General features: G+C 33.1%; 1 protein-coding gene across 1 annotated transcript in view; it reads right to left on the bottom strand.

The window, feature by feature from the left end:
* The window catches only part of LOC143083486 (vacuole membrane protein 1-like), a 31635-nt gene extending 22780 nt beyond the window's left edge, over window positions 1-8855 (bottom strand). Inside the window, exons 1-4 of the mRNA XM_076259747.1 lie at window positions 8773-8855; window positions 8181-8321; window positions 5088-5168; window positions 3822-3938 (exon numbers count right to left, since the gene is read on the bottom strand). Coding sequence (XP_076115862.1) covers window positions 3822-3938; window positions 5088-5168; window positions 8181-8321; window positions 8773-8805 — 372 coding nt within the window. The 5' untranslated portion in view covers window positions 8806-8855. The remainder of the gene's footprint in view (window positions 1-3821; window positions 3939-5087; window positions 5169-8180; window positions 8322-8772) is intronic.
* Window positions 8856-11378: the final 2523 nt, after the last annotated feature.

Genomic DNA, 11378 nt, shown 5'->3' with positions numbered 1-11378 from the left:
AAAATAAAAAAAAAAAAATAGGGCAAATGGGTATAAGGGCAAAGCACCCAGGGCGAACAAGTACATAGGCGGATCACGGTGGAGGCCCCCCTTTCGTGGGAAAAATGTGGTTGATTATATAGGGAATCATTGAAGCATGACTGGAGCGTGCCCCCCTAACACTCTAGGGTACCAAGTATGGTATAACGTTGGTATGGATTCAACATATTGTATGCCTTTCTTGGCATTAAGATTAACAAAATTGCTACAAAGAAGAAAAGAATCCAACTTTTAATGACATTTTACGTTGGCATTTTCGGCGCCGGAAATTGACAACGTTTATCTATATACTGACACAACTTCGGTTGAGGTCGATTCCGGCAATTCTGCTTAAAAAATCACACCCAGTAAAATTTATTGATGCCTTAACACATATTTGATATGTTTCAACTATTTTTAGTGGATAATTTGTTCGAAAGATGAATAACTATCGTGTACTTCAGAAACAAGGTAAAGGGAGGAACAGGGCCCCCATAGTGGGGACATACAAAGTAAAGATGACCATTCTCCATTTCTACTCGATAGAAGTGCCTAATTTTTTCAAAACACATACATTTTGTACCAAAGATTAGCATATGAAAGTTTTAAAAAAATTGAGTCGGAGAATTTTTAGAAACACCTCATAATTTTACCATATCAATAGACGTAATGGAAAAATGGCCAAAAATGGCGCCTTCTTCAATTTCGAAAAAAATCTATAAGTTTACAATTCAGTGACACAAACTGCTATATTTAAAGTGGTTTTATACCTAATGATTCACCTTTTCATGATATTTGAATAAATATTTTCTTTAAAAACAGAAACTCTTCCAATTTTCAAATCTACCGACCATGCAAGGAAAAACCGATAAAAGATTGAGACCCCTACTTTAAAATGGGAACAAATTTTTGCCCTGGCTTGGACACCTCTGTTCTTTACGAATTTCGATGCCAAAAACTCGCGAGAATAGGTTGTAAAATTTTTTAGCAAATCGAAGGATAGGTATTTTTTTGTTCCCATTTTTGATATAGCCATTTAATCCTATAGTGCAGAAAATCAAAATCCGAAATTCTATGTTCAGATGTAAAAAAATAAGATTTCCTTATGTTTCAATGATCAAAAATGAAAATAATATGTAAACTCATATATTTTTCTCATGTAGATATGCTTAAAATCGACAGTATTTATCGTCCGCACTTTGCCACAAACGAATTAAAAAAAAATACAAAAGCGCGCCATTTTTCAGTTGACGTCGGCCGACGCAAAATAGTCCAATTTTCGGCGTAGGACTACTGAGCGCCGCCGAATCACATTTTGGCCGAAAAGGCACATCCGGTTGTCCTACTGTATAAGCTATTTATTTGTCTAGCAAATATGAATAATTGCATACAATTCACATTTTGTATCATAATCCTTCATGCTTAACAAATAAATTATATACATGTACGTAATCTGGCATATTTGACTGTAAACACTGAATTTGACTGAGAATGTGTATGTATGCATTGAAAGAAGTGAGCTCCTTCTTCATGTGTTCATCAGAAAAACCAGATGCTCCGCAGGGCGTAGCTTTATACGACCGCATAGGTTGAACCCTGAACGGTTGGGGCAAGTATGGACACAACATTCAAGCTGGATTCAGCTCTAAATTTGGATTGTGATTAAATAGTTGACACATCATAGGTTTCTGACACAGAATGAATGTGTTCTAATGAACTTAAAATTTTTGTTTTCTCTTAGAGCAATTCACTATGCTGTTGAGTATTAAACCTCTCAAAAAAATGTTTGAAGAAATTTTCTTTTTTATTTATGAAATTTCAAATGAGAAAAATTGAACCCAATTTTTTTAATCACATCCCCCTTTCCCTTATTCCAAAACTAATCTCAATTAAAATTTCTAATGGAGTTTGCAACAATAACTACTCATTTAAATACATCATAAAATATTAAGATGTAAAAAAACTGCTTGTTATCACTGAATGTTAAAGATTATTTTAATTTATCAGTTGGTAGTAAAAAGTGAATATACATTGTATATTGTATATAACAAAGATTTAAGTTGATTCTTGACTAAGAAAGATAACTCCAATTAAAAAAAAATCTTGCTATTGCACAATATTTTGCAATTAGATATTTCTTGCTTACTATTCTGGACAAAGAAAGATAACTCTAATTAAAAAAAAATTTGCTATTTCACAATATTGTGCAATTAGATATTTCTTGCCATTGCCCAATACTGTGCAATTGAAAAGACTTGCTATTGCACAATACTTAATATAATAATTTTAGATCCTGATTTGGACCAACTTGAAAACTGGGCCCATAATAAAAAATCTAAGTACATTTTTGGATTCAGCATATCAAAGAACCCCAAGATTTCAATTTTTGTTAAAATCAGACTAAGTTTAATTTTGGACCCTTTGGACTTTAGTGTAGACCAATTTGAAAACAGGACCAAAAATGAAGAATCTACATACACAGTTAGATTTGGTATATCAAAGAACCCCATTTATTCAATTTTTGATGAAATCAAACAAAGTTTAATTTTGGACCCCGATTTGGACCAACTTGAAAACTGGGCCAATAATCAAGAATCTAAGTACATTTTTAGATTCAGCATATCAAAGAACCTAACTGATTCATTTTTTGTCAAAATCAAACTAAGTTTAATTTTGGACCCTTTGGACCTTAATGTAGACCAATTTGAAAACGGGACCAAAAGTTAAGAATCTACATACACAGTCATGACAGTTAGATTCGGCATATCAAAGAACCCCAATTATTCAATTTGGATGAAATCAAACAAAGTTTAATTTTGGACCCTTTGGGCCCCTTATTCTGTTGGGACCAAAACTCCCAAAATCAATACCAACCTTCCTTTTATGGTCATAAACCTTGTGTTTAAATTTCATAGATTTCTATTTACTTATACTAACGTTATGGTGCGAAAACCAAGAAAAATGCTTATTTGGGTCCCTTTTTGGCCCCTAATTCCTAAACTGTTGGGACCTAAACTCCCAAAATCAATACCAACCTACCTTTTGTAGTCATTAACATTGTGTTTAAATTTCATTGATTTCTATTTACTTAAACTAAAGTTATTGTGTGAAAACCAAGAATAATGCTTATTTGGGCCCTTTTTTGGCCCCTAATTCCTAAACTGTTGAAACCAAAACTCCCAAAATCAATCCCAACCGTTTTTTTGTGGTCATAAACCTTGTGTCAAAATTTCATAGATTTCTATTAACTTAAACTAAAGTTATAGTGCGAAAACCAAGAAAATGCTTATTTGGGCCCTTTTTGGCCCCTAATTCCTAAAATGTTGGGACCAAAACTCCCAAAATCAATACCAACCTTCCTTTTGTGGTCATAAACCTTGTGTTAAAATTTCATAGATTTCCATTCACTTTTACTAAAGTTAGAGTGAGAAAACTAAAAGTATTCGGACGACGACGACGATCCCCTAAGGAGTTATTGCCCTTCATAGTCAATTTTTAACAATTTTCTTAAAATTTGAAGATTTTCAATAACATTTTCCACAGAAAGTACTGTTATAGATAGAGATAATTGTAAGCAGCAAGAATGTTTAGTAAAGTAAGATCTACAAACACATCACCATCACCAAAACACAATTTTGTCATGAATCCATCTGTGTCCATTGTTTAATATTCACATAGACCAAGGTGAGCGACACAGGCTCTTTAGAGCCTCTAGTTCTATAGTACACTGCAAATGTGTATGAATTACAATAAATGAGTATTCATTATGATATAGCTACCCAACAACATAACATAGAACTTACCTGTATATGCATTTTAATAACAGCTTTTCCTATTAATGTTGCACCAAAAAATGTCCAAAATGGAATGAGAAAATGACCACATGTTATTCCTGCCAAATCAAACAGAGGGTTTGGTATCTGTAAAAAAAAGTAAAATTTATAATCAAAACAATCAAAATTGAATTTATACAAATTCAGAGGCAATCCAGTTTCACAATGAAGTAAGCTTAAATAAAATCTATGCTTTTTCAATGTTTAAAAGATTACAATACCAATTTCTAAAATTAGCCTATATTTAATATTTTATCAATAGATATGAACCAACATCTGAGCATCTGCAACTCATATATTTAACTGACAGACTTCTTATACAGATTTAAAAATAGAATTAAAGAACAAAGAGGCACAGATTAAAATAAAGCATGTTTTTTTGTCTGATAATGGACAAATTGACCATGTTTATAGAAAAAATGTTTTGTCGTTTGGAAAAGTTTTTCCAGAAGTGATGTTTTTAAGATTAATACCTGCATACTGTAAACCAACTTATTTTCGCGGATACTTTATTTCGCGTTTATCTCCAGCTAGTCTACTTCACGGCGATTTAATTTCGCGATTTTTTAGTTAACTTGATATAGTTTAATAAGGAAAGATCCAAGTTATACATATTCGCGACGATTTAATTTCGCGTTATTTTTCTTCCCCCAAGAGTCGCGAAAATTAATCGGTCGCGAAATTAAGTTGGTTTACAGTATTCAGAATTTCAGACACAAATTAAAAGTACCATTTATTAAGATTAAACCTTACATAGAAACCCCAGTAATGTTTATCTAGCTTAGTACTTACCGATTGATTGATTGATTGTTGGTTGCTTAACGTCCAGTGGCAAATATTTCATGCATATTCAGGACGAGAACAAGTTCACAATAAATACAATAGGTAGGTCTTGTCACAATAGAGGCCATCTGGGATGATGGTCGGGGAAATTTGGACTGCCACTGGAAAATGAGGGTTTATTGGATAGGGAAAGAAATTTTGCCTTGCAACAGGCCACCTACGGACCCCTCAAAGAGTTGTTGCAAGGGTTCTTTACGTGCAAAGAGCGTGGCACTCTCTCTACACGAGACATCGGATTTAACGTCCCCATTCTGACCGGACGTGACTGCGAACTTGATACATCCCGCACAGCCAAACGGACACCCCACTTCAGCAAGCCTTTTACTGCCAGTTGAGAGAAGACCAAGTGACCATATTTCTATTCCCCAGTCACCCTTGGGGGTCAGTACTTACCGATGCACAGGCTAAGATACCAAAGAATCCAACTTTCTGTACAAGGTTATGTACAGCTAATTTAGATTTTTCCATAAATCCCTGAAAATAAAAAATAAAACAATAGACAAGAATATATTAAAAATTCTTTTCCAATTATCATGCTTGAGATAACAGAAATTTCAAATCCTTCTTGTTTGTTTACTATTTAAATGCATTTGGACACATTTAATTCTACTTTTTAACCATTGTTAACTCTAGATCTACTTGAAATATGAACTGATTTAAAATAATGGATAAATTTTTTGTTGCTAATTTGCTTCTAGCTATATTTTCCTCGTTTTAGGTCATATGCTCTTATTTTTTTTTTATAAGTTTTGGATTTTCAAATATTTCCACCTAAAGCATTGCTGAAGAGTCATTTCTTGTCAAAATGCACATCTGGTGCAGAAAAATTGGTACCTTTAATGTTATTAATTACAGTAATAACTAACAAACACAGTGAACAAAGCTAACAAAGTCATACCCTCTAAGCACTGTAAAAAGTGTGACAAATCAAGCCAACATAACAAAGAAGCAAAGTCGTGAGTTTTGTTAAGACGTAGCATATGGTTATTTATGTGCTCAATATCATTATGCAAGAAAAATTCTTTAATTTTTTTAAATAAAATCCATTTCAATGCTGGTTCAGAAACAAGATGCCTAAAAACTTCTGAAGATGTAGTAGTCCAAATATGAGACATGAGAATGAACAGACAAACAGACCAACAAGTTAAACATACAATTACTATATACAGCTCCCTTAAAAAGGGAGGTATAATACCTACACTGTTAGTGAATTTTAAAATGGATATCCCCAAAACCATAAATAATATTATCTTCACTTGGACAGTAAGAACAAGATAACGTTTCTTTGTTTACACCGTCAAGTAGTGTTCAACAACTGTATCTATATAGATTCCTACACTGCATCAAGTGTATTACGATATTTCTCCACTCGAGACAGTTAAATTTTATTATTTAAAGCACGAGACAAGACCTACCTATTGTATTTATTGTGAACTTGTTCTCGTCCTGAATATGCATGAAATATTTGCCACTGGACGTTAAGCAACCAACAATCAATCAATCAATCGGTAAGTACTAAGCTAGATAAACATTACTGGGGTTTCTATGTAAGGTTTAATCTTAATAAATGGTACTTTTAATTTGTGTCTGAAATTCTGAATACTGTAAACCAACTTAATTTCGCGACAGATTAATTTTCACGACTCTTGGGGGAAGAAAAATAGTGTATTACGATATTTCTCCACTCGAGACAGTTAAATTTTATTATTTAAAGCACGAGGCTTAAAATTTAACTGTCTCAAGTGGAGAAATATCGTAATACACGAGTTATAGTGTCGGAATCTGTTTCTCTAATGATTTTTATCCTTCTTTTTCAAAGATTTTCAGAAACTTGTGTTCTTTATATGCGACGTCATCAGGCATTGCCGCCTTTTTTCATGGCGTCACAATAGGACAAATCAGAAGAAAAAAAAACATTTAGATGTCATAATCAAATTTCGACTAATCATTTGCCGAGAACAGATTTTTCACTAGTGAGGAGAAATATTTTTCTCACACCGGTCAGGAAATGTGAAAATAGCACAAAAATTAGAGAAAGTATCATCAATGTCTGTGCATAGATGTTAAAGAGGAGTTACACTTACAAGAGACAATTACCATAAAAAGCTCAGTATGATAAGTCCCCATTCCCTTTTTGCAACAGGAATTCAGAAAAACCTTTTTGTCACTCAGTGAAATTCTTCAACTTTCAAGATCATGGTCGTTTAAAATGTTTATAGTTCAAAATGTTGAAAAGGATTCTAGAACACTGTTATGACTGTACAGATGCTAAATAAACACAAAATAAAAAAATAAAAAATATTGGAAAGTTTTTGTGTAAATTGTAAACAATTTCATTGTAAGTATGTAAAACATGTAGAAATCCGATCCATAATAAATATTGGGGAAAAAATACAACTTGATATTAGGTGTTAGCCTTTAGTAAATTACTGTTAAATTTATTCATGGCTTGAACGTGTGATGACCGTAGCCAAATTATCCGCCAGCAGCTGTCTGAAACACCAAATCCAATAAATAACTTCTTACGTAAAAATGTAGTTTATACATCATTATGCAATGCTATGAATAGAAATAAGAAATGTCTAATGAATTATATTACATTTTGATATTTATTAGTAAATATTTTTAATTGAATATTAGTATGGAACAGATAATCATTAAAGAATTTGAAAAGAAATAAAGGTGCCCTCTACTCTTTCAGAACATTTCGCAAAGTAAGCAAACATCACAAAATTCTTGCCTTAAGTACTTCAAAATTTGCACTGCTGCCCAGCAATTTGAGATTTGCAGTAAGACTATTGATTTTGCAAGCCCGAGTACGGTGCCACATATTGTAATATTGAAGTAGGTTCAATTATCTCCCCTATCATAATACGACCAAGATTATATTCCTTCATGTACATTGTCAGGTAGAGTTCTACAACTGTGTAAAGTGACCAACAGACAGATAGGTAGTCTGATTCCTAGATTTAAACCTCAAAAGCTTAGGTTGTTGGAAGGGGAGTTTAAAAAAGATAGAATGCCACTTACATTTTAAATCGTGTCAATGGTTTCACAAAAGTTGACACAAAATGCACAAAGGACAAAAGTAAAAATTATAAAATAGACAGAACAAGAATGTGTCCAAAGTACACAGATGCCCCACTCGCACTATCCTTTTCCATGTTCGATGGACTGTGAAATTGGGTAATAATCTAATTTGGCATTAAAATTAGAAAGATTATATCATAAGCAACAAGTGTACTAAGTTTCAAGTTGATTGGACTTCAGCTTCATCAAAAACTACCTTGACCAAAAACTTTAACCTGAATGGATGCACAGACGAACGGACAGACGAACGGAGCCACAGACCAGAAAACATAATGCCCCTCTACTATCGTAGGTGGGGCATAAAACAGAGTGATTACTAGAAGGCACCCACAAAAACATGAAAGGCCAAAAATAACAGTACACACTCTCACTCGGACCATAACCTGTGAGACTTACTAATTCTTCAGGATGCTCTTTTTTCTCATGAATGAGTTCTTCTATTTCTTCAAACTCATCGTCATCAAGATCTGCCCCTGACAGCCTGGCTGCCCTTGCCATAAAATAGGGCGGCAATTCTCCAAGTGCTGTCCCAGCACCCTGAAACATAAAGATATATTTTTTTAATCTCTCACTCTATAATATAAATTATCCAATAATTAGTACTTCTTGTATGGTGTGGTATAAAAAATATTCTTGCATTTTTGTGCCTGTCCCAAGTCAGGAGCCTCTGGCCTGTGTTAGTCTTGTATGATTTTTAATTTTAGTTCATTTATATATTTCGGGTTTAACATCCATTATCACTGAGCTAGTACACATTTTTGTTTAGAGGCCAGCTAAAGCATGCCATGGGTGCAGGATTTTTCTCTTTGTGTTGATGACCCATTGGTGGTCTTTGGTGAATATTGCTCTCAGGTTGGGTTGTTGTCTCTTTAACACATTCCCTATATCCATTCTCAATTTTATCTAAATATATATGATGAGTTTATTTATTTGCTATGATAGTTTAGGAGACAATATCATTTCCATAAAGGTTGAATATATGACATACCCACATAATAGCTTCAAGTCTGACTTTATTCATTATAGTCCATAATGATACTGTGCTGCCATCTGTAACACCTTCCGGACAAACAATTCTAAAAATACAAGATTACTTAAATTTAATCTAGTGTATGAAATAAGGGATCTATATACATTTATTCATATATGACATTATTTGTTAACACAGTTTAAAAATTAAATCTGTTCATCAATATATTTTATAAATTACATAAAATAGGCCGTTAGTTTTCCTCGTTTGAATTGTTTTACATTGTCATTTCGGGCCTTTGCGGTATGGGCTTAGCTCATTGTTGAAGGCTGTACGGTGACCTATAGTTGTTAATTTCTGTATCATTTTGGTTTCTTGAGGAGAGTAGTCTTATTGTCAATCATACCACATCTTCTTTTTTATAATAAATATTTAAGAAACTATATGTCATACAACTAATAGGGAAAGAAACACAAGCAAATTAAAGAAAAATGCTATTTCAACATAAGAAATTTATTAAAAAAAAATCCAGAAAATTATAAAATTCAGAATTGATTCCTATCATTCACAAAATAAAACAATTCAAACAGGAAAATTAATCTTCAAAATATTACTGAACACAAAACTTTGTTTTTGATGAAGTAGAAAAGTATCAAATGAAAAATAACTTTCCAACTACTTAAAGATACTGTTTATATTGGAAGGTTAAAAATTTAGGAAGATTAACACAATCATACTATTCCGTGAAATTTAAGAGTAAGCAAGTCTTTCAGAAACTTTAAATCAAAATTTTATAAAGCATTCACTGAATCCATTGATACATGTATCTTACTAAATTAAGAAATATGGGAAGTATTAGCAAACAAGAATGTGTCAATAGTACACGGATACCCTATTAACACTATCATTTTCTATGTTCAGTGGACTGTGAAATTGGGGACAGAACTCTAATTTGGCATTAACATAAAAAAAGATCATATCATAGGGAACATGCTATAAGTTTCAAGTTGATTGGACTTCAACTTCATCAAAAACTACCTTGACCATAAACTTTAACCTGAAGCAGGATAGACAGACAAATAAACGACGCACAGACCTAAAAAGGTACTGCCCCTAGGTGGGGTATAAAAATTTTAAACACAACATTTTTAAATTAAAGAACCTTAGTGAGCGCGCTCACATACCCCACGTCCCCACATTGTCATTGGAGAAATAAAATAAGTATGAGAAAAAAAATTGTATAAAAAAAAAAAATTGAATCATAATTTCCTGTCGATATACACATCTACATAGTATGTCCTTATTATCTGAAAAGGTTTCATGAAATTCTGTTGTGTGGTTTGAGAGGAGTTGCGATGACAAAAGGTTGCAGTAGTATATTGGGCAAATAAGTTCAAAGGGGCATAACTCCTGGGAAAAAAATTGAATCGTAATTTCCTGTTGATATGCACATCTAAGTAGTATGTCCTTATTATCTGAAAAGGTTTCATGAAATTCTGTTGTGCGGTTTCAGAGGAGTTGAGATGACAAACTGTTGCAGTAGTACATTAAAGTAAATAAGTTCAAAGGGGCGTAACTCCTGGGAAAAAAAATGAATCGTAATTTCCTGCCGATATGCACATCTACGTAGTATGTCCTTATTATCTGAAAAGGTTTCATGAAATTCTGTTGTGTGGTTTGAGAGGAGTTGCGATGACAAAAGCTTGCAGTAGTATATTGATCAAATAATTTCAAAGGGGTGTAACTCCTGGAAAAAAAATTGAATCGTAATTTCCTGTCGATATGCACATCTACGTAGTATGTCCTTATTATCTACAAAGTTTCATGAAATTTTGTTGTGTGGTTTCAGAGGAGTTGAGATGACAAACTGTTGCAGTAGTACATTAAAGTAAATAAGTTCAAAGGGGCGTAACTCCTGGAAAAAAAAATCGTAATTTCCTGTCGATATGCACAACTACATAGTATGTCCTTATTATCTAAAAAGGTTTCGTGAAATTCTGTTGTGTGGTTTGAGAGGAGTTGCGATGACAAACTGTTGCAGTGGTACATTAAAGTAAATAAGTTCAAAGGGGCATAACTCCTAGAAAAAAAATTGAATCGCAATTTCCCGTCGATATGCACAACTAAATAGTATGTCCTTATTATCTGAAAAGGTTTCATGAAATTCTGTTGTGTGGTTTGAGAGGAGTTGCGATGACAAAAGCTTGCAGTAGTATATTGATCAAATAATTTCAAAGGGGCGTAACTCCTAGAAAAAAAATTGAATCGTAATTTACTGTCGATATGCACATCTACGTAGTATGTCCTTATTATCTACAAAGTTTCATGAAATTTTGTTGTGCGGTTTCAGAGGAGTTGAGATGACAAACTGTTGCAGTAGTACATTAAAGTAAATAAGTTCAAAGGGGCGTAACTCCTGGGAAAAAAAAATGAATCGTAATTTCCTGTCGATATGCACAACTACATAGTATGTCCTTATTATCTAAAAAGGTTTCGTGAAATTCTGTTGTGTGGTTTGAGAGGAGTTGGGATGACAAACTGTTGCAGTAGTACATTAAAGTAAATAAGTTCAAAGGGGCGTAACTCCTAGAAAAAAATTGAATCGCAATTTCCCGTCGATATGC

This window comes from Mytilus galloprovincialis, chromosome 7, assembly GCF_965363235.1.
Source record: "Mytilus galloprovincialis chromosome 7, xbMytGall1.hap1.1, whole genome shotgun sequence".
Lineage (NCBI taxonomy): Eukaryota > Metazoa > Mollusca > Bivalvia > Mytilida > Mytilidae > Mytilus > Mytilus galloprovincialis.
The sequence above is the reverse complement of the archived record's forward strand: the minus strand, read 5'-3'. Positions and strand labels throughout refer to the sequence as shown.